Below are 24,958 nucleotides of genomic sequence, written 5' to 3'. Positions count from 1 at the left end.
TTGCAATAAAACAAATTTGACCACTTGCCTTCCCTGCAACTGATGTCATGTGCTTGTTACATTTGATATTGCTTTGCAACTTTACACCTAGATATTTAATTGATGTAACTGCGTATTTGGTTCACATGGGGTACCACAGCCATACTTGCACGTCATGTGCTGGCTTTCAGATCGGCTGTATGCACTGTTTAATAACAGGGTAACTGCACAACACATTAACACCTACAATGCTTGAAAATGGCCTGCAAGGCCAAAATTGGGCAATCACGCAATATATAATATAGGATGATTATAATTAAAATTAAACTTTCAAACCACTGTAGAAGTAACACCACTAGTCAGAATGACGTCAAATTGTAACGGAATGTTATTAGAGAAGGGGGAAAACATATGGCAGACGGAAAATAAATAGTTACAATATGTAGCAATATATGGCACTGTAAGCATTATAATTTAATAGTGGTCGACTACAAATGACAAATGAATCATACAACAATGCCTAAGGTGTACGTTTGACGTTAAACAAACTTAACTACTCAGTTTGCATGCGTGTACAGGTGTGATACTGTTAGTTACGTAAGCCCATCCACCACGGCAAGTTCATATCACATTGGATGGGAAAAATTGGTTTTTAATTGTCTTGAGGCCAAAAATCACATAAAAAGCATCACTTACATCAGTTTTTAATTGTCCTGAGACCAAAAACCGTACAAAAAGCATCAATCAAAATCAGATCACATTATTAATTTCTGTGTGACTGGTCCAAAAAATGTTCAGTATGCTGTCCACCATTTTCTGCAACAAGTTGAAATTGAGGAACAGAATGTTACACAACTGATGGAAGTGTTTCCGGAATCACATTCAGAATGTGTTGCGCAGTGCGTGCCTTCAATGCAGCGAAGTTTGCAGTCGGAACACTGAACACATCATCTTTCAGGCTGCCGGACAGCCAGAAGTCATACGGTTATGATCAGGTGATCAGGATGGCCAGGCTGTAAGAAAATGGCGGCTGATAATTCTAGCAATTCTGAAATGGCATTTCAGCAGCTGCTTAACTGGATTTGCAATGTTCAGAGGTGTGCCATCTTGCATAAAAATGATCCCATCCACACATCCAGGCTTTTGGAGAGCTAGAATAACTAGATTGCGCAAGAGACACTCATAGCACTTAGCAGAAGCACCTGTCTCTTCTAAAAAATATGGCCCTATGATAAATGATGCCGTAAACCCACACCACTCAGTGACCTTTTCAGGATGAAATGGAATCGGTTGATTTGCGTGTGGATTTTCTCTTGCCCACATTCGAAAACTCTGTGTATTGACATACCCTGTCAGATGGAAGTGGGCTTCATCTTTCCACAAAATCTTCCCTGGCCAATCATTGTCCACTTCCATGCAAGCAAAGGTCTCTCTTGCTGGCAGGTCAACAGGAAGCAACTCGTGCACATGGGTAATTTTGAATGTGTCGCAAAGAAGAGTGTTTTGTAGGATTTTACGCACAATGCTCATGGGTATGTCCAATGTTCAGGCAATTCTCCATGCACTACACGTTTGCACACCACTACTTGTCTCCTCCTGCACTGCTGTGGCCACTGCTTCCACTGACGTCGAATCAATTTGTTTCCTCTGTCTATCAGGTTGCTCACCAAAAGAACACGTCTTTTCGAATTTATGAATAATTTTCTCCAGACCCACGGCAGTCATTGGACCAACACCTTTTTTAAAACCCTACAGTGTCCAGTACTTCCACAGAATGATGTGTGCACAGTCATCGCTCTTGTAATACAGCTTCACAAGCAGAGCGTGATTCTGCATTGAGACAGTCATTGCGAACATCGCAGATGCGAAAGGAGGAAAAGCCGTGTACCTGGAGTGTTTATACCAACTTCAATGTGTCGTGCGCATGACAGGTGTTTTCATTTACCTATTCTGTCACATGAAGCACCATCTGTTGATCAATTTTCATACTATATTTTTCATCTGCCATAGGTTTTTCCCCTTCTCCAATAATTTTCCATTGCAATTTGACATCATTCTGACTAGTGGTGTTATTTCTACAGTGTTTTGAAAGTTTAACTGTAATTATAATCACCCTGTATAATACTCGTGAAAATCATCTGAGGTTGAAAACTTCAAGAAGTCCTTTAATGTGATTGCTGATAAAAAACATGACTTTCGTGTGTCATGTGACACATTTGCAGATGAATAACATGCCCAGAACTTCTAAAATGGATCCTAAAAGTGTGCTTGTCATACTTACTGATGAGAGTAAGAATTTTCCAGTGTTGTATCATGAAACACTTAAAGTTTAATTATTTATCAACAAGAATAATGTGTGGTAGCTTACCCATGATCACCTTGTAGACATTTGTTTAAGGAGTTGGGCATCCTCACTTCTGCTTCACAGTATATTTATTACCTCATGAAGTTTGTTGTAAATAATCCATTGCAGTTCATTACAGTACATTATGATGTACATAATTACAATACCACAAAGAAAAATGACATCCAATACTCCCCATAAAGGTTGTCTTTAGCAAAAGAAAGGGTGGTGTAATGCTGCAACAAAAATTGTTGATCACTTAATGAGGCATATAAAATGTCTGGCAGCCAGCAAAGCAGAAGTTGAGGACAAACTGAGAAAGTTTCTCCTTGACACGTCCTTCTATTCTATAGAAGAATTTATGTAATTCTAATGTGTTAAAGGTGATGGGTAAGAATTACCAAATCAGATCCGCATATTTAAAAAAAAAAAAAAAAAAAAAAAAAAAAAAAAAAACCACTTATAAATTTTGATACCATAACAATATTCACAAAATAATTTGTGATGGGATGTAAAATGACTCATTCCTACAAGACATTGATTTATATACAACAAACTCATTTAAATTGTGCAATTTTTACTATTAAAATAAAATTGTTTTAAACATGAGATAAGTTAGTACATTTCACACAGTGACTGTCTCGGAGTATTTCAACAAATTTAAACGGATGATGGGTGGGTATTGGGAAAAACTGAAGACCAAGCTTAAGAAAATTCCTCACACACCGATTGCCTATAATATTAATATTATGAACATCCTTCTGTCAAGATTGAGCTCACCTAATAACCCAGGGGGGATGTCATAATACCAGAGGTATTATGGAGTAATGAGGAATATAACCTAATAGCATCTAGCAAAACGTTTTGGCCTTATGACAGCAGTGACATGTCATTGCTCGGGCTGTGTGAAACAGTGTGTGTAGATAGCCACCCTGATCCGTAACTACTCAACTGTTGACCACAACACACAGAAATTGGCCAGAAATGGATCCAAGAAACATACATATGGTGTCCTATATGTGCTCAATATGATTAAGGTCAGGTGACCTGGAGGACCAGAAAACTTTCTCATTTCATGCAGTGTTCCAATTTGGGAGCAACTAGATAAGGGAATGTCTTTCTAAAGGTACAAGTCACCTGGAGAGGGAGGTGAGAGATTTAGTGTGCACCTGATTGGGCTGAAGGTGGTTGTATCATTCACCAGTGAGGAACAATGTTAGTCATACCAGGAACCACATTTCATTCCACGTACATGTCCACCATATGGTTATACCACTGCTACTGGCCTGAATGGTGTTCTTTTGGAAAAACAGCTCACCTGGTTTTTGGTGTAATTGTACCCCGCCATAAGAGTGTACCAGTGTGTTCTGCAGCTCGTCAGTTCAGGTAACTTTCTTTACTGTCAGTGTCCAGTGATGATATGAATAGCCATGCTCTTTGATGTTCAATAAGCATGTGAGAGTGGTGACTTCTACACATTATAGTGAGAGGATGATTGTGGGTGCTGACCAATCATCATTGTTGTTCATGGAGGTATGTTCCATCTATGCAACTAAATGAAAGGCAGTGTGTTTATCTCCATATGCCTTTTGCTTCTTTTGTCTGTGAAGCATCTTCAGTGGCATGTTATACATATTTCTTTTTTTTACATATAATAAATGTGTGTTCGCCCTGATGGCTGAGAAGTCGGCATGGCGGTCTGTCATGTCATGGGGCCCGGTTTCAATTCCTGGCTGGGTTGGAGATTTTCTCCGCCCAGGGACTGGGTGTTTTGTTGTCCTCATTATCATTTCATCATCATCTGTGGAAGGCAAAAGGAAACCACCACTGGAATCACTTCCCTAGACGCTCGTGGGGTGGACCTCTCTGATGAGGCTTCCTCCATGACAAGACCTGCCATAAGGCAGAACACAAAGTTTTAGTTTTTATAAATGTGTTATGTAGTAGTTGCAGAATGTAAGTATGTAACATTTTGTCATGTTTTTCTCTTGTTTTATAGATTAGAAGCAACGTTTGTATCACAAATTTTGTGATGTTAAATTATCATTTGGTGTTATGATTTCCAGTGTTGTTAGTCCATATGTGGTTCTGGAGATGTATTCATTCAGTCCCCATACTCCAGCTGGCCGATTTCTGGTGTTTGTTCACTCACATTTATCATTTTTCATTTATTGTGTGTGTGTGTGTGTGTGTGTGTGTGTGTGTGTGTGTGTGTGTGTGTGTTGTGTTATATGTAAATTTGTTGTTCATTGTGAGAGTGTGTGTTTTGTGAATATTGTGTGTGTGTGTGTGTGTGTGTGTGTGTGTGTGTGTGTGTGTGTGTGTGTGTGTGTGTGTAGAGAGAGAGAGAGAGAGAGAGAGAGAGAGAGAGAGAGAGATCCATCAATTATTTACTCTTGTCATGTTTCAGATTTCTGTTTGTTATTGTTTTAGTGGCTAACATGATCAGAGAGTTATTGCTTGTGTTGATTTGGTCATTAATTACTTTCCTTTTCATTGCAAGGGCTCTTTGCATGTGGAAGTTTTCTTCTAATATGAGGAGTTTTGTTGTGATCGTTCACTCTAATAATTTTATGTGAGAAGAGTGAACAGTCACAACAAAAAACTCCTGACATTATGAGAAAACTTTCACATACAAAGAGCCCATGCAATGAAAAAGAAAGTAATTAATGACCTAATTAATGTAATCAATAACTCTCTGATCAAGTTAGCCACTAAAACAATAATAAACATAAATCGGAAACATTAACCAGAGTAAATAATTGATGACTCTTTCTCCCCCCCCCCCCTCCCCATCTCACACACTCTCTCTCTCTCTCTCTCTCTCTCTCTCTCTCTCTCTCTCTCTCTCTCTCACTCACACACACACACACACACACACACACACACACACACACACACACACACACACACACACACACACACACACACACACTTATTCACTTAAGGAAAAAGAAGACTGCTCCCACAAATAATGTAACATTTACACATAACAAAATACACACACACAAAACAGATGAAAAATATGAAACCACACATAAAAGACAAAAGATAAACCACATGGTGATAGTTGGCAATACCACATACTGTAAACAAGCACATATTGATCACAAAATGAAAAGTGCAAGTAATGTGTTGTAATAAATGTGGGTGAAAAAACTGCCAGAAATCGGCGAGCTGGAGCATGGGGACCAAACGAACACAGCTACAGGACCACACATATGGACTAACAATACTGAAAATCGGAAGTAACATCAAATGATAATTGAACCTCACAAGATCTGTGTAATAAAAGTTGTTTGTAATCTAAAAAACAAGAGAAAGACATGGCGAAATGTAACATAGTAACGTATTGTAACTATTACATAATACATTTATTTTATGTATAAAAAGAAAAATGTATTACAGGCCACTGAAGATGCTTCATGAATAAAAGAAGTGAAACGTATATGGCATAAACAATCTAACTTTCATTGACTTACAGTTTTGAAACGTACCTCCATGAAATTTGAAGCAACTAAGGAATGACAGAGGAAAAAATGACATTGTTGTTGTTCTGCATTGAACTGGCTGTGGCCCACCACTTAAATCTTACAACCTGCACTAACTAAAGGAGCTAGTGGCAATCTCTTTCATCACTGTGTTATTTCTCATGACTTATGACATTGGTGGTAGTTATTTTCCCTATAAGCAAGTCCTCAGGAACACCCTTGAAAGAGTGGCATATGAAAAGCCCATCAATTGCATAGCCTCAAATGGAGTGTCTCACGTGCCATATACACATGATCTGATCTTGATAAAATATGCTAATATTGCATATCTTTAACATCCTGCTCTCAACTGTTATGCCAATGACCAGTACAAAATTTGATGACTGCCAGTCATGTGGCATGCCGAAGTGTTCACTTTGAAAACAGGACCACTCTCTTTCCTACACAGCAACTATCTCAAATTAATGTACTCATGGCATGACAGGTGCCAAGAGTGCAACTAAGTCATTCAGTGTACTCCGTATTCTGAGATTACAGAAAACTGCTGATCAACTTCAACAGAGGTCACATTTTGATAATTTAGAAGCTAGAAATGATTACTGCAAAAGCAGCATAGGTTATTGGATGTTCATATTCTGATATCACTAATATTTATCAAAAGCAAACTAATTATATTGTAACCTATTAGATATTAGAGTTTGAAATATGAATTTCCTAGTAGCAGAGTGGCAACTCAGATGAAGGTTCGGAAAAGGTGACATGGACCTTGTTGGGACCTGCGGTTGTTATAGAAGGCGTTATGAAAGCTGTGGAATATGCCAGTATTTTTATTAGTCACATATGCTCCTTCATAGTTTATGGTCTCCCTACCAGATGTGGCGTTCCCAGGAAAACACAATCCATACCAACAGGTCAAAATCACGCTACAGTGGTTTGAGGGATATTTGATGTCCTGATTGCACATAATCCCAGTTGAATTGGTCTGGGGTGTCATTAACCATGCATTGGGGACATGGAGACTCCATGTTCTGATAATGTGCAGCTGTCTTGTATGTCAAGATGAGGCAGCTATCTATTAGGTGACTAGGTGTAGTATGAAACTGGATGTTGTGATGCAAGAGTGGTCTCCTAATTATATGCTTCAGTTTCACCAACAAAAGTTGTCTTACATGAAAAGCCATTTGTTATTGCGTGTTTCATAATAATATAATAAAAATAGCTGTTCTCAAGATTTTACACAAATTCCTCACTTTCTCACTTACATATTAAACCATCTTCATTTTCTCCATATAAGTAAAGTTTCATTTTGTACATATTATTTTAAGGTGTACTCCAGAAATGATATCAATACTGAAATGTAATTCCTGTGGAAAAGCTTTGGACATTGCACGCACTGCCCGTGACATGTTGGGTGGGAATGGCATTTCTGATGAATATCATATTATTAGACATGTTCTGAATCTGGAATCAGTCAATACATATGAAGGTAAGGTCATATACTTTTCTGTCTTTTTCCTCTTTGTTTCCTGAATGCAAATAATGGACAACTGCACTTGATCAATCTGTTATAGGTACTCACGATATCCATGCTCTCATTCTTGGGAGAGCTATAACTGGAATACAAGCATTTAGCTAAAAACTGGACTAAATATTGTGTTGCTACTGAATATTTATGCATTGCTGTATTTTCTGAGGTATGTGTGACAATACTTATTCACTGTGATTCTAAAATATGTAAATAATACTGTACATATTTATTTATTTATTGCTGTATTCTGAATGAGAATATCCAGTGTGTTTTACTCAAAGTTTACCTGGAATAGAAAAAGTAAATCAGTCACCAATCCAAAGATTGCACTTTACCACCAAGCCACACTTACCTGCAATATGAAGTGTAAATTTTATGTCAACACTGTAAGTTCTAGTTTTCTGTCCATAAAATTTATTAATAATAACTGACACTGAACTGATGTTTGACTGTGTGTGGAAAATACACTCCTGGAAATGGAAAAAAGAACACATGGACACCGGTGTGTCAGACCCACCATACTTGTTCCGGACACTGCGAGAGGGCTGTACAAGCAATGATCACACGCACGGCACAGCGGACACACCAGGAACCGCGGTGTTGGCCGTCGAATGGCGCTAGCTGCGCAGCATTTGTGCACCGCCGCCGTCAGTGTCAGCCAGTTTGCCGTGGCATACGGAGCTCCATCGCAGTCTTTAACACTGGTAGCATGCCGCGACAGCGTGGACGTGAACCGTATGTGCAGTTGACGGACTTTGAGTGAGGGCGTATAGTGGGCATGCGGGAGGCCGGGTGGACGTACCGCCGAATTGCTCAACACGTGGGGCGTGAGGTCTCCACAGTACATCGATGTTGTCGCCAGTGGTCGGCGGAAGGTGCACGTGCCCGTCGACCTGGGGCCGGACCGCAGCGACGCATGGATGCACGCCAAGACTGTAGGAACCTACGCAGTGCCGTAGGGGACCTCACCGCCACTTCCCAGGAAATTAGGGACACTGTTGCTTCTGGGGTATCGCCGAGGACCATTCGGAACCATCTCCATGAAGCTGGGCTACGGTCCCGCACACCGTTAGGCCGTCTTCCGCTCACGCCCCAACATCGTGCAGCCCGCCTCCAGTGGTGTCGTGACAGGCGTGAATGGAGGGACGAATGGAGACGTGTCGTCTTCAGCGATGAGAGTCGCTTCTGCCTTGGTGCCAATGATGGTCGTATGCGTGTCTGGCGCCGTGCAGGTGAGCGCCACAATCAGGACTGCATACGACCGAGGCACACAGGGCCAACACCCGGCATCATGGTGTGGGGAGCGATCTCCTACACTGGCCGTACACCACTGGTGATCGTCGAGGGGACACTGAATAGTGCACGGTACACCCAAACCGTCAACGAACCCATCGTTCTACCATCCCTAGACCGGCAAGGGAACTTGCTGTTCCAACAGGACAATGCACGTCCGCATATATCCTGTGCCACCCAACGTGCTCTAGAAGGTGTAAGTCAACTACCCTGGCCAGCAAGATCTCCGGATCTGTCCCCCATTGAGCATGTTTGGGACTGGATGAAGCGTCGTCTCACGCGGTCTGCACGTCCAGCACGAACGCTGGTCCAACTGAGGCGCCAGGTGGAAATGGCATGGCAAGCCGTTCCACAGGACTACATCCAGCATCTCTATGATCGTCTCCATGGGAGAATAGCAGCCTGCATTGCTGCGAAAGGTGGATATACACTGTACTAGTGCCGACATTGTGCATGCTCTGTTGCCTGTGTCTATGTGCCTGTGGTTCTGTCAGTGTGATCATGTGATGTATCTGACCCCAGGAATGTGTCAATAAAGTTTCCCCTTCCTGGGACAATGAATTCACGGTGTTCTTATTTCAATTTCCAGGAGTGTATAATGAGGAAAACAGGACATACAATTTCCTAACTCTGGCTATGATTCCTATACAATGAATAATGTTTGTAGAAGTATGAAGCCACAATTATTTAGTTTATTGTTTATCCATAGATAAATCATATGTCTAACATCAGTTTGATACAAAGAGAAAACACAAGTAAAAGTTTACTGACAAGAATTAGGAAATAGATCTGCTGTTCACTTGCCCCATGGGTGATGCATCTGTTCATTTAAAAGATTATAAGATCACACTAACTTTTATTACTGACTTTCAAGTACTACGTAAGAACATGTTATTTCTCATAAATACTGAACATTTACTGGAAACACTGACTTCTGTTTCTGAAATGTTCAATATACTGTCTTCTTTCATAAACAGCACTGCACCCTGCTGCTGATTTTTATAGACTTACTAGCTGACAAACCCAGCATTGCGTGGATATTAATTTTGCCAATTTTCTATTAGAAATGAAACCTTGTATGTATTTGAGCAGTATACTTGGTGTGAGATGTGCAGTTTTGTGAACATCACTATGGCAATGCCTCTCCATATCTCTGTAGGCAGCTATAGTTTTCGTCTAATGCCGTTTGTGCTTCACAGTTCAAACATGCCAAAAGCACAAGCAGGTGTAAGGGATTACCTTAAGTTGACTTGACTAGGAGTGTTTTAGTACTTAAGAACAAGTTTATTTAAATGTCATGCATGATGCAAAAGTTTCTCCTGATCTGTACATCATACAATGATATAATTTTATAGTTACATTCAGCAGCTTTTGTGGATAGTGTCTGCAAAATGTGTTGTGAATAGAGTTAGTAGCAAAGGAGTAAAAAATGTAAATGTCATGCACAATGTAGCAGTTTTTCATGCATCTCAGTGTTAATGAAGTCATATGTCCTGAACTGTGGTGGGTAGGTGGTTCTTACCCCTCAGCAATTGTTGCTTGACAGTAATGGATATGTATATCATGTTTGGTTGAAATTGGTCCACTGGTTTAGGAGAAGATGTGGAACATACAAAACACACACACACACCAGCAGCAGTAGCAGCAGATAGTTTTGAAAGCTAGAGTATTTTTGTATAATTTTATATGTTTTGGCCGTACTAACAGTCTTGCCCCCAGAAAATAGGCACTGGGAAGAAATTCTGTCTCATAATTTATTGTTTTATCAGGTGAAGTTTTCTTTTGATGCAACAACAACTTTCTCTGACAAAACTACTGCTAGATGCATGTAAACTAACCTGCTTGTAAAGGTGTGTTTACATCTGTGTAACTTTATGTGTGCACGATAGTTCAATTCTTTTATCTTGGCGGCTCGCGCATGCCCGCCCAGATGCGGGAGATTGCTGCATTGCCAGTTGCACACGATGCACGCACCAAGAGAAGCAGTGCCATAGGATAGAATAGTTCCTAAGCTTACATTTAGGGGCGAGCGCGCAGTTCATGAAGTAAAGCTACCACGGCCGCATTAACCCTTTCGCTGATACAAAGACGTGCTCCCTGCATTCCGCGCTGTGCGCGTTTGTCACTGCACTGCTCGCCTGTGCAGACACATGGTGTTCTGACTGCTTTGACACACTTATCATTCGATTTCACAAAAACTATTTGGCCCAAAAATTAGATTTTTACACATCTTCTTGACTGATACCTTCCCCCCATAAATGAATTAATTTTGTTTTGATGTTCAACGCAGTTATTATGCAGCATTAAATATAGTAAACCATTGCACGAAATTTTTGAAGAGTTTGCAGAGGTAAAAGTCCATAGAGTATACTTTCCGTATGGTTGATTTTAGTTGCCACAACGTTGAGAATGAAATGTGGACAAGATACCTAAATTTCATGTAAAATTTACTGTATAACAATATCTCATTTAATTTAAGTACCACATAGGTGTCGTATGTAATAATGAGAAATATTCCATCTTTCGTGACTAACAAAAGTTTTATTTACACTGGGCATGTTTGGCTTTATTTAAAAGTACTTCAAGCGATCAAAAGGAAGTAGACAAAATACATTATACAAAACTGTGGACTTACAAAAACATTAGGACTCCATCTATCAGTGAAGTGTTCTGAGCTATGTCAAATATAATTTTTGTGTGTGGCACACACAAACAGCATTTATTTGCTAAAACACTGATCAGCCGACACAAACATTGAATATTGTGTTACCGCAGCACAAAACTATGAAAGGTGACTTGGCAATGGAGGAGACAAAATACTGTCCTCTGAAAATGCTTCAAAAGAGAGAAATGCGTCTGGTCTAAATAAGTCGCTTATTACAGTTGCAGAAGAGGAATATATTTCAGTACCATTGGTAAAACTGCAACTGTGGAACAAAAACAAGAAAGAGAACATGAGTACCATTGTGTATGTGTCATACCTTTTGTTGATTGAAGTGCTTTAAAATAAAGCCAAACTTGCCCAGTGTAAATAAAACTTTTGTTACAGTCGCGAAAGATGGAATATTTCTCAATATTACATATGACACCTATGTGGTACTTAAATTAAATGAGATATTGTTATACAGTAAATTTTATATGAAATTTAGGTATCTTGTCCACATTTCAATCTCAACATTGTGGCAACTAAAATCGACCATACAGAAAGTATACTCTATGGACTTTTACCTCTGCAAACTCTTCAAAATTTCGTGCAATGGTTTACTACATTTTGCTGCACAATAACTGTGTTGAACATCGAAACAAAATTAAGTCATTTATGAGGGGAAGATATCAGTCAAGAAGATGTGTAAAAATCTAATTTTTGGGCCAAATACTTTTTGTGAAATTGAATGATAAGTGTGTCAAAGCAGTGGGAACACCATGTGTCTACACAGGCTAGCAGTCCAGTGATGACAAAATCATGCACAGCATGGAATTCGAGGAGCACATGTCTGCAGCAGCGAAAGGGTTAATGAAGAGACAAAGCACTAGAAATTTCAAAAAATTGCATTCAAACGAATAAAATTCGTGAAGTAAGACACTGCGATATTGTTTTTAAATAAAGAAAATATTAAGCACCGCACAAGGTTTGAACTCATAACCTTTTGCTTAGTAGCCCAACACCTTAACCGTTACAACCTTTTGCTTAGTAGCCCAACACCTTAACCGTTACAACCTTCTGCTTAGTAGCCCAACACCTTAACCATTACGCTAACGCAGCTCATCTTACAATGTAACTACATGAGGAGTCTAACACGTCATGCAAAATACTGACAAACACTGTTGGTATGACTATGAATTACTGACGCTTCGTCGAAGTAAAATAGGAAATAAACACTTACCGCCGTTCTTTATTGCGAAAAAGCGGTTAGTGAGATTGATACAAACACCTTTCCTTGCTATCGCCTGAATTAGGAGTCTTATTACTTGTTAGGTTTAATTAATTAATAGAATATGAAGCAATTGGTATAAAGAATGTTTTTCCCAAACTTTCTATAAATGAAAGTCTGCTATCAAGACATTGATTTTGTTCTTTTACTTTATTTATGACTGAACGTTTCTAAAACTGAAACCACTCATCCATGCTCTGCACTGCAGTCGAGATCTGGCAACGTCGTTCTCTGTTCATTGGCTGATTGTGTTTTGTGATGTCAGATGCGCAGAACGAACCTAAACATGGCCGCCAACATAAATGACGCGCACTATAGGTGCATGTAGCCATTGAACGGAGAGGTGAGGGGGTGAATGCAACTTCGCAGAGTCACACGGGCTTCTGATTTGTGCACACAGGCTGCCCCATGTAGGCACAGGAATCTCCGCACTCCAGACAGGGAGACAAATGCAGCAGTCGTGTACGTCTATGTAATTTGAAGAATATTATCATGCATTTCTTGTTTGTGGCTGGTATATTCTGCAGATTATAAAGTCAGTGTGAAATGAAATGATTGTCTACAGTTTTTCACAACAAAAACAATCTAGAAACAATAAAGACACACCTGAACACAATAAAGCCATTGTTTGTACTTCTGACAAGTACGTATTGATGAGGAGTGATTCTGGGACTCTTGATGTGTCAGCATTGACCCGTTTCCTTTACATGTCACTTCAGTTCATTGATAGTTTGCGTATAAAAATAGTAGTAGTAGTAGTAGTAGTAGTAGTAGTAGTAGTAGTAATAGTAATAATAATAATAATAATAATAATAATAATAATAATAATAATAAAGTCCACCTTACTAAGGTACCAATCTGGCAGTGTCGCTGCAAGTCCTCAGTGGTGCATGAATAATTTAGTCTCAGATCCTGAAATTGTATTAGTTGGTGTTCTCACAGTTCAGGGACGAATGTAACACCATTGATTTAATTTTGATACTCTTCCTTATTTATTCAGATTAAGTTGCACGCAACTGATGACCAGTTCTCACACTTTTTCGTAGTATCAGCAGTTTATAAAAATAATTTCATTAGTAATACTCATCTAATCAGTCCACTTTCTCTCCAGATAATAACACTAGTTGGCCAAGTTAGTTAGCGAATATAATGGACTTTTAACAGTGGCAGGATAACTCATCGATAGCGCTCTAACAGGTTCAACAATCATGTCTCACTTATCGATATTTACACCTATCACTGACTGACTACACAAGGAAGTTCATACACGTTTATTTTCACAGCTGAGCACAGATCTTTTCACTGATGTGTTGACAAAATAATTGCTGATTGTGGGACTGATTAAGGTACAGTGCTCGTGGTGCAGGGTGCGGTGACTAGAAGCCAGGATGCTGCAAATGGGTGGTGGAGCTGAGGTCGAGCCCAGATGGCAGAGGACGGCAGCTGCAAATGTAACAAGTTCTTTTATTGACACATCTGAACTGCTTGATGCATAGGGTCAGTGTCCAGCTGGCTGCCGAATTCTGCTTGGCTGTCTGCCCGCACAACCCTTGTTGCCGGTGCGGCACTACATCGTGCCAGTGACCTTGTTACATAAGCTGGTTGCATGGACCCTGCACCATCATTGTGCAAATTTTATGCTGCTATGGCTTCTGTGGCCCCAAGTACCATCTGCTGACATCACAGCAGGGGTGCCCACCACACTAGACCCCCCGTCTGGCAGTGGCTGGTGTGCATGGGAAGAAACCTCCTGCCCCCTGGGCAGGAGTTGGCTGTGCTGCCGGGGATGTACATGAGTGGCCAGTGGTGTCATGCCTCCATAAGTCTGTGGAGAGATGTAGTGTGCAAAACTGCTGTCCTGCAGTGGCCTCGACTAATAACCTCTGTTGACAAGGCCATGTGGTGTCCTCATTTGGCACAGCTGCATCATCTCGGTTGGGCTGCGAGACTAAGAATTATTCTATTAAAAAAATGACTAGTGCTTGTGGCTGGCAGCAAGATGTGTATGCACCACTACCAGTAACAGATGGCATCTATATTCAAGTGTGTGCCAGTTTAAGGTTTTCAGCATTCCTGTGAGTCAAACAAACCTGTGACCATTCATACTACTTTTACTTGTTTACATTCAATATACATGTCAGTACTAATTCTTATGGGCCCCATACACTTGAAATGGAATGTGGAAGTGTTTTTAAGCAGTTTCCTGTGTAGATTGACTGCATTATCCTACTATGCTACCAATGAACAATGAACAATGTTTTTTTTTTAGTCCTACTGCCCCAACAGTTATCATTCCAGTGGGAGACAGCACCTTAAACCTGTTGGTAAAAGTGATAAGTGTAGAACTTTGAAGTTCTTCCCAGTCCTAGCCTTCCTCTGGACCAACCATTGACTCACCACTCAAAGTCTAGTTGTCGACATCTTGTATTTCCTGGAGAAGGAACAGTACCCGTGGGAGAGGATAGTAGTTCACGCTCCTTTGACAGAAGTCTACCCAACCATCCATTCACACCGGCTTTCAAATGCTTGATAGCAGTCTGGACAATTTCCAATTACTTGCAAACACCAAGTAGTCCACCCAGTGCCTGAGAGCAGCATTCACAGTGGGGCTGCATGTGGGTGGTGCGATGTTTATCTGAACAACAAACAGTAATTTAATTGGCTAGATAAAACATCTACTCACCAAGCAGTGGCAGAACACACACATAAAAGAATGTTGTAATTAGGCAAGCTTTCAGAGTCAGTGGCTCCTTCTTCAGGCAGAAGGGTTGAAGGGGAAGGAAGAGGGGTGAGTGAAAAGGACTGGAGAGGTCTAGGAAAAGGGGTAGACTTTGGGAAAGTCACCCAGAACCGCAGGTTGGGGGAGACTCACCACACGGGACGAGAAGGATAGACTGATTATTGAGGACTGCATTGGATGAGATTTGAAAACCAGAGAGCACACAGAGCGTAGTTACTGTGAAGAGATGCTGAGGTGGAAGAAGTTAACATAAATTAAGGCCAGGTGGGTGGTGAGAACCAAGGACATGTTGTAGTGCTAGTTCCCACCTGCGGAGTTCTGAGAAATTAGTGTCTGAGGAAGAATCCAGATGGCATGTTTGGTGAAACAGACACCGAGATCGCGATAGTCACGTTGTAGAGCCTGCATGTTTCATGTATACACCCTCTGCCTTTGTCCATTCATCCTAATTGATAATTTGGTGGTCGTCAAGCTGATGTAAAAGGTCGAACAGTGTTTACATGACAGCTGGTACATGACGTGTTGTTTCACAGGTGGCTCTCCCTTTGATAGTATATGTTTGCCAGTTACAAGGCTGCTATAGTTGGTGGTAGGAGGGTGCATAGGGCAAGTCTTGCAGCAGGGATGGTCACAGGGGTAAGAGCCATTGGGTAGGGAGATGGGTGCAGAAGGAGCATAGTGTCTGACAAGAATATTGTGGCGATTGGGGGGGGGGGAGGGAGGGTAGGGGAGGGGAGGGGAGGGGAGGGGAGGGGGGGAGGGGAGGGGGGGTGACGAAAAGCTGTTCTAGATGTGGTGGGAAAAATTTCAGACAGAATGCATCTCATTTCAGGGCATGATTTTAGGAAGTCATTGACCTGTCGAAGTAACTGATTTATGCATTCCAGTCCAGGACAAAACTGAGTCACCAGTGTTGTGTTCTGAAGCTGTTTTTTTGGAGGGATCAGCAGTACCAGGATTGGATTTGATGGCCCGGGAAATCTGCTTTTGAACTAGGCTGGTGAAGTAATTACGTGCAGTGAAGGCTGAGGTGAGACTGGTGGTGTATTGCTGTAAAGAGTCTACATCTGAACAAATACGTTTGCCTTGACATGTCAAATGTTCCCTCCCATACAGCTTTGACATTTGAGACAAATGTATTTGTTCAGATGCAAACTCTTTAGAGCAATACACCAAGAATTTCACCTCAGCCTTCACTGCACTTAATTACCCCACCAGCCAAGTTCAAAAGCATATTTCCTGGGCCATCCCATCCAATCCTGGTATTGCTGATCACTGTAAAAACAGCTTTGAAGCACACCACTGGTGACTCAGTATTATCCTGGTCTTTAATGTGTAATCAGCTACTTCAACAGGGCCATGACTTCCTAAAAACATACCATGAAATTAGATTCATTCTGTCTGAAATTGTACCCATCACATCTAGAACAGCTTTTTGTTGCCCTCCCAATCTCTGCAATATTCTTGTCGGGTCCTGTGCTCCGTCTGCACCCATCTCCCTACCCTATGGCTCCTAGCCCAGTGACCGTCCTCACTGCAAGACTTGCCATATGCACCCTCCTACCACCACCTATAGCAGCCCTGTAACTGGCAAAAGATATACTATCAAAGGGAGAGCCACCTGTGAAATGACATGTCTTGTACCAGCTGGTATGTAAACACCGTTTGGCCTTTTATATCTGCATGACAACCACCAGATTATCAATTAGGATGAATGGGCATAGGCAGAGGGTGTATATTGGGAGCATGCAATATCCTGTTGCAGAGCATGCTCTACAACATGATAACCATGACCTCGGAGTCTGTTTCACCACACATGCCATCTGTACTCTTTCCCCAGACACCAGTTTCTCAGAACTCTGCAAGTGGGAACTAGCACTACAACATGTCCTTGGTTCTCGCGAACCATCTGGCCTTAATATATGTTAACTTCTTCCATCCCAGCATTTCTTCACAGTAACTACTCTTCTCTTCACTCCACTTTAGTTTTCTACATCTTTCATTGTCTTACCTATCTATTTTTCACCACCCCCTCCCACATCTGTTACATACAATGTACTTATCTTTTTGCTCTTATTAACTCATGCATGATGTGTAAGCAGTAATCTCTGTCTTGCATATTACCCTGTGTTCCACCTTTAAGGTCTCAGGTTTTCAAATATCATCTGATGCAGTCCCCAACAATCAGTCTTTCCTTCTCATCTTGTGCGGTAAGTCTCCCCTGATCTGCGGTTCTGGGTGACTTTCCCAAAATCTACCCCTTTTCCTAGACCTCTCCAGTCCTTTTCCTTCACCCCTCTTTCTTCCCCTTCAATCCTTCTGCTCGAAGAAGGAGCCACTGGTTCTAAAAGCTTGCTTAATTACAATTTTCTTTTATGTGTGTGTTCTGCCACCTCTTGGTGAGTAGATTTTTTTTATTTATCCAATTAAATTTAAATTATTTTTTCAAAAACTGATTGTTTTTGTTGAACAATAAACAAGTAACTTTAAACTAATCTTGGATTTTTTAGTTTCGTGATTTATTACCCTACAAGGCCTCCAAGTTCCTTTTTAAGATATGAAGTTTCAACACCCAAGAAAGTGGCTTTTGTTAAATATCAGTGAATTGTTGAAGATTACTTTGTCTCAAACTTCTGTTGAAATCATCTTCATTAACAGATTCATGTGGGGAAATGATTTTCCAAAAATATATTGCTGCTAAAGTTTGCAGAGTACACAACTATAACTCAAAACCATTGATTTATTGTCAAATATGTTACACACAGTACTCAGAGCTTCCAAAAATTCTGAAAAATGTATCATTTATCACACGTGTACCAACTGAAATCAGGAGGCAGTGGTTGTCTAAATGATGGGTTCTGCTGCCAGAATGTAGTTTGCAATTGACATTGTAGTACAGATCTTTTGCAGCACTCACAGATGTTTGAAGATACACAATATATTATGATACACACAAGCCTTAATACAAACAATAAAATATTTCTAGAATTCTGCATCAGTTTTACCTGACACATGACGTGGTCTCACACCATGGAAAAACTGAAAGTTAGTTTACATATTTAAATTAACATGTGCAATGTTTGGGTCTTTTTACTTAGCTGAATTTGTCACATATTCTACACTAGCATGCCACAGATGAATACTGTAACATCAATTTATGTCGTTTATAAGAGTGAAAATTGTGGAATACCAACCATTTAGGGCAGCTAACAGCAGAATGATTAATGTTTCATGTTGTCTGCTCAGATAATCTGAAATCTGTTTCTTGTCACATTTATTAATGAGAAATATCTATCTGCCTTTCTTAACCTATCTAATAACACTCATGGTGGTGATGCTATAACTGCTATATCAGCTTTGATTCTCTGCTTTATGTTAACTAAATTAAAATGTTATGACCAATTTGTAACTAGATTTAAGACATTTCCCCTTATAAGTCACTTCCCTTACTAATTGTTCAAGGTAAATTTTCGATAAGGATTCATAACAATATCACACAAATCCCTGTTGTTATTGCTTGCCATAATCATTATAGAGTTTTCCAGCCTATAGTTAGTAAGTTGAAATCTTCCCATACCATAACGTAATAAGGTAACTCACAGTTTATGAATTTCCATTATTGTTCATACTGTTTTTGAACAGTAGCTGAGAGGGTGTGGTGCCATGTTTCTCAGTGATAACGATGATGAAAAACTTTGACAATACATACTGTTTAGAGTGACCTGCAATAAACTTAGCTGCATCAGGCCAACACACAACAAATGGAAAATAATATGGATGGACATAAATGTCATGCATGGGACTGATGACGTCGCTGTTTGTTCCCTCCCCCAAATCAATCAACCAATCAAACAAATGTCATGCAGGCAGATGAGATACACTTTTCAAGTAATTGAAATGTGTATACATATAGCTTGATTAATTGTGGAAATACCTTTGTATTAGCAGTGAAAAGGTGTGGTGCACATTCAGAGAACGTTTCATTATTGGTTCCTTTTCCTTTGAAGATATATGCAGTGGTAAATTTTAAACAGTTGTTTTTTCTGCAAGTGAGTATTTACTGTGGTTTGAAGAAACACCATTATTTTCTGTGCACAAGAGAGGTAAGTATTCATAGAATAACAGTCACCTAGAGTGCAGCACATTCAGTGACTGCAGCTCCCGCCCCAGCAATTGCTAAAATAAAAGTTTCATTGAGTAACATTGTGGATATGCTACAACCCTGTCTCACTCCTTTCTCAATGTCTCACTCCTTTCTCAACCACTGCTTCCCTTTCATGCCCTTGGTCTATTATAACTGAGATATCTGTATAAGTTCCATATAATCCTTCACTCCCTTTAGTTTACTCCTGCCACCTTCAGAATGTCAAAGAGTGTGTTCCAGTCAACATTGTCAAAAGCCTTCTCTGAATTTACACAAGCTGTAAACATGGGTTTCCGTTTCCTCAACCTATTTACAAGACCTAAGATAGGTTGTTGGGTCAATATTGCCTCACATGTTCCAATGTTTTCCAAAACCCAAACCTATCTTCTCCGAGGTCAGCTTCTACCAGTTTTTTTTCATTCTTATGTAAATAATTCATGTTAGTATTTTGCAACCATGACTTATTAAACTGATAGTTCAGTAATATTCACACCTGTCTGCACCTGCTTTCTGTGGAATTAGATTTATTATTTGAAGTCTGAGGGTATTTTGCCTGTCTCGTACATCTTGCAAACCAGATGGAAGGGCTTTGTAATGGCTGGTTCTCCCAATGCTATTAGTAGTTATGACAGAACGTTGTCAACTCCTTAGGTCTTTTGGTGCTCTGTCAAATTCTTCTGGCAGTGTCATATCTTCCATCTCATCTTCGTCCACGTCTTCTTTGATATCTATAACATTGCCCTCAAGTACATCTCTCATGGACAGACCCTCTATATACTCCTTCTACCTTTCTGTTCTTTGCTTGGTACTGGATTGCTATCTGATCTCTTGATAGCCATACAGCTAGTTTTCTTTTCTTCAAAGGCCTTTTTAATTTTTCTGTGGGTGGTACCTATCTTCCCCCTAGTTATACATGCTTCTATAGACTTACGTTTTTCCTCTATCATTCTGCTTAGCCATTTTGTACTTTTGTGAATTGCATGTTTTAGACATTTGTATTCTCTTTTGGCACTTCATTTGTCGAATTTTTATATTTTCTTCTTTCATGAGTTAAATTTAGTATCTCCTGTGATGTCCAAGGATTTCTGCAGGCCTGGTCTTTTTACCTATTAGATCCTCTGCTGCCTTCACTATTTCATCTCTCAAGCTATCAATTTGTCTTCTACCGTGTTCATTTCCATTGTTCTTGCAATCTATTCTTCTGTTTTATCCACAGTTCATGACCGATAAGTTATGGTCAGAGTCCACAGCTGCTCTGCAAATGTCTTACAGTTTAAAATCTGGTTCCAAAAATCTCTGTCTTGCTGTTATGTAATCATCTGAAACTTCCCATTATCTCAGGTGTCTTCCATGATTGTTGATTCTTGAGCCAAGTATTGATGATGATTAAAATATGCTCTGAGCAAAATTTTACCACGCAGATTACTTTTTTGTTCCTTTCCCCCAGTCCATATTTTCCTACTATTTTCCCTTCTCTTCCTCTACCTACTGCTGAATTCCAGTCACCCATCACAATTAAATTTTTCTCTCCCATAAGTGTCTGAATAATTTATTCTGTCTGATCATACATTGTTTCACCCTCCTCATTATCGGCAGAGCCAGTTCGCATATGAACTTGTACTATTGTTGTGGGTGTTGGCTTTATGCCTATCCTGTGTATAATAATGTGTTCACTGTGCTGCGCATAGTAGCTTACCCACATTGCTATGAGGGTCGCCCAGAAAATAAAGCACCAATTTTTTTTTCTCAGCCAAAAACAATGCTACAAATGCAGAATATTCCATATGTATTATTTGAAGTCTCCTGAGAGAGAGAGCGCGTCAAGATTCTGTCACTTCTGACAGATAGTGTAGCCGCAGGACAGTTTCAAAATGGCATCTGTAGGAGATGCATGTTACAGCAACATGCCATCATTGAATTTCTCACTGCAGAGAAAGAAACTGTGGTGAATATTCACAAATGCTTGTGCACAGTCTATGGAGCATATGCTGTCAACAGAAGTACAGTTAGTTGCTGGGCATGGAGGGTGAGGTCGTCAGAAGGTGATTTGGTGGAGCTCCATCATTTGCAGCAGTGTCTGTCACACCTGACACACCTAGCCTAGCCCCCTTGGACTTCCACTTGTTTGGGCCATTAAAGAATGCCATTCGTGAAGACATTTTGCTGATGAGGAGGTGATTCACACAGTGAAGCATTGGCTCCACCACCAGGACCCGGATTGGTACTGACAGGGCATACACGCCCTTGTTTCGCGCTTGAGGAAGGCCATAGGATGGGATGGAGATTACGTGGAAAAATAGGGTACGTAGATGAAACACCATTCTTTCATGTGTGTAATTCTTGTTATCTTCAATAAAGGATTGTTGAAGAAAAAAATGTGGTGCACTACTTTCTGGGCAACCCTCATATTTTCTTATTCATTATTAGACCTACACCTGCATTATCCCTATTTGATTTTTTATTGATGACAGTGTACTCACCTGACCAGAAGTTCTCTTTATCCTGCTACCAAACTTCACTAATCCCCATCCCATCTAACTTCAACCTAAGCATTTCCTTTTTTTAAAATTTTATAATCTACCTACCCAGTTGAGGGATCTAACACTGCATGCTCCAATCCGTAGAATGCCAGTTTTGTTTTTCCTAATGATGACATTCTCCTGAGTAGTCCCCACCTAGAGATCCAAATGGGAAATTGTTTTGCCTCCGGAATATTTTACCCAAGAGGATCCCATCATCATTTAACTATATGGTAGAGTTGCATGTCCTTGGGAGAAGTAATGGCTATAGTTTCCCCCTTGCTTTCAGCTATTCACAGTACCAGCACAGCAAGGCCATATTGTCTGACATTATTGTAACAGATCAGTCAATCATGCAGACTGTTTCCCTGCAACTACTAAAGAGGCTGCTGCCCCTCTTCTGGAACCACATTTTTCTGGCCTCTCCACAGTATTAATAATATAATATTGTTTCTTATATGGCAGTTACATTGTCTGGAAGAAAGTTTATTATTTGAAAGTCATATTTCTGTTAGAGACACAACTAGGAGGATCAAACTCAATGAAATATCTAATATTTTGAACAAAATTTATTAGTGTCAGTGTACTGCATATAAATGTAAGCAGTTTGGAAACACTCTTGATAAATACTCTTTTATTTTAGGTTGTACCAAAAGTGCCAATTTGTGTCATGAATGGTGAAAGTTTGTGATCGTCCTCCAACATGGAAAAAACTACAGTGAGAATCCATACTGTCTCAAAATCAGTGTACAGGTATGCAATACACATGGAGCATAGTATCAGAAGATGCAACACAGACATTTGTGCACAAGTTTTGGAATAATGAGTGTCCTGTAGCTTTAAGTAATTAACATCTAGTCTGTAACTATGAATCTAATACTGAAGACTGCAGATTATGATATTTTCTGTACACCAAAGTTGCTGTGGTATTGTATGAACTAAAAATGCTTTCATGATGCATTTGTTAATAAATAATTTTTATTTTTACTCAATAAAGTGCAATACCAAAAACATCATATTAAAAATTTTATTCTATATTATTATATGACTCTGTTGAAATGAAAGTCTGAATATTGTCAAAAAGATGCCACGTTTCTGCCAGAGAGCTGGGACCTAGTTTTGTTTTATATTTACCAACATGACACACACAGTTAATTACATCATTAAGAAATGAAAGGTAACACCAGTAGTTACTTTGTGATTGGTGTAAGAGGTAACAGTCAAAATGCCCACACATGCATGTTGACAATATGGTAATATTGCAATAGTTGCCTGAAAGATATGAAGAAGAGAAAAGGAGTGATTTCTAAACATTTACCTCAGTATTATATGCAATAATAGTGTACGCCTGTTTTGCTTTCTAGAGAAACAGTCACAGAGAAAAACTGTTCTGGTAAAATGACTATGATACTAAGAGACTTATATTAACATTGAAAGATCACAGGTTCACGTAAGTGTGAGATAAGCCATTGCAAATGTGAAGTGTTGGTAACCACTATAACAGCCAGAATGTTGCATACAAACATGCATGCATTGTGTTGTACAGGTACCGGATGTCAGTTTGTGGGGTGGAGTTACACGCCTGTTGCACTTGTTTGGTCAATGCAGGGATGGTTAATGCTGTTTGTGGATGATGCTGTAAATGATGGTTAATCCTGTTTGTGGATGCTGCTGGAGTTCTCATCCGATCATGTCCTATGTGTGCTCAATTGGAGACAGACCTGGTCATTAAGCAGGCCAAGGCAACATTTTGACACTCTGTAGAACATGTTGTGCAATGACAAGGTATGTAGTTGAGTGTTATCCTTTCAGGAAACACCCCCTGCAATGCTGTTCATGAATGGCAGCACAACAGGTCAAATCACCAGACTGATAAACAAATTTGCAGTCAGGATGCATAATATAACAATGAGAGTGCTCCTGCTGTCATACAAAATTGCACCCCAGATCCTAACTTCAGGTGTAGGTCCAGTATGTCTAGCACGCAGGCAGGTTGGCTGCAGATCCTCAACTGACCTCCTCCTAACCAACACATGGCCATCACTGGCACCAAGGCAGAACCAGACCTCCACCATGTCCTCCAATGACCTCTTGCTTAATGGAACTGAAGTCAAAAATGACAGTGATTGGGGTCAGTGGAATGCATGCTACAGGGCATCTCGTGTGAAGCTGTCCTTGAAGTAAACGATACGTAACAGTTCATTGTGTCACTGTGGTGCCAACTGCTGCTCAAATTGTAGCTGCAGATGCAGTATGATGTGCGAAACATGTTCCCTCTTGGAGGGTGACGTGACCGTCTAGAACCCGGTCTTCATGCGACCTTACATTCTTGTGAGCACCACTACCAACAGTCATGCAAAGTGGCTACATTCCTGCCAGGTCTTTCTGCAATATTGCAGAAAGAACATCCAGCTTCTCCTAGCTGTATTACAACTCATGGAGTCTCTGTCACCTTCTACATCTACATCTTTCATCCATACTCCGCAAGCCACCTGACGGTGTGTGGCGGAGGGTACCTTGAGTACTTCTATCGGTTCTTCCTTCTATTCCAGTCTCATATTGTTTGTGGAAAGAAGGATTGTCAGTATGCTTCTGTGTTGGCTCTAATCTCTCTGATTTTATCCTCATGGTCTCTTCGCGAGATATACGTAGGAGGGAGAAATATACTGCTTGACTCTTTGCTGAAGGTATGTTCTTGAAACTTCAACAAAAGCCCGTACCGAGCTACTGAGCGTCTCTCCTGCAGTGTCTTCCACTGGAGTTTATCTATCATCTCCATAACGCTTTCGCGATTACTAAATGATCCTGTAACGAAGTGCGCTGCTCTCCGTTGGATCTTCTCTATCTCTTCTATCAACCCTATCTGGTATGGATCCCACACTGCTGAGCAGTATTCAAGCAGTGGGCAAACAAGCGTACTGTAACCTACTTCCTTTGTACACTCCTGGAAATGGAAAAAAGAACACATTGACACCGGTGTGTCAGACC

The 24,958-nt window shown here is 40.3% G+C and overlaps 1 protein-coding gene across 1 annotated transcript in view; it reads left to right on the top strand.

Moving 5' to 3' along the window:
• Nucleotides 1-22,676, top strand: part of LOC124722270 (glutaryl-CoA dehydrogenase, mitochondrial-like) — a 43,478-nt gene extending 20,802 nt beyond the window's left edge. Inside the window, exons 4-6 of the mRNA XM_047247457.1 lie at nucleotides 7,140-7,300; nucleotides 7,386-7,508; nucleotides 22,614-22,676. Coding sequence (XP_047103413.1) covers nucleotides 7,140-7,300; nucleotides 7,386-7,450 — 226 coding nt within the window. The 3' untranslated portion in view covers nucleotides 7,451-7,508; nucleotides 22,614-22,676. The remainder of the gene's footprint in view (nucleotides 1-7,139; nucleotides 7,301-7,385; nucleotides 7,509-22,613) is intronic.
• The last annotated feature ends 2,282 nt before the right edge of the window (nucleotides 22,677-24,958 follow it).

Source organism: Schistocerca piceifrons, chromosome X (assembly GCF_021461385.2).
Source record: "Schistocerca piceifrons isolate TAMUIC-IGC-003096 chromosome X, iqSchPice1.1, whole genome shotgun sequence".
Lineage (NCBI taxonomy): Eukaryota > Metazoa > Arthropoda > Insecta > Orthoptera > Acrididae > Schistocerca > Schistocerca piceifrons.
Note: the sequence above shows the minus strand (reverse complement) of the source record. Positions and strands in the feature narration are given on the sequence as shown.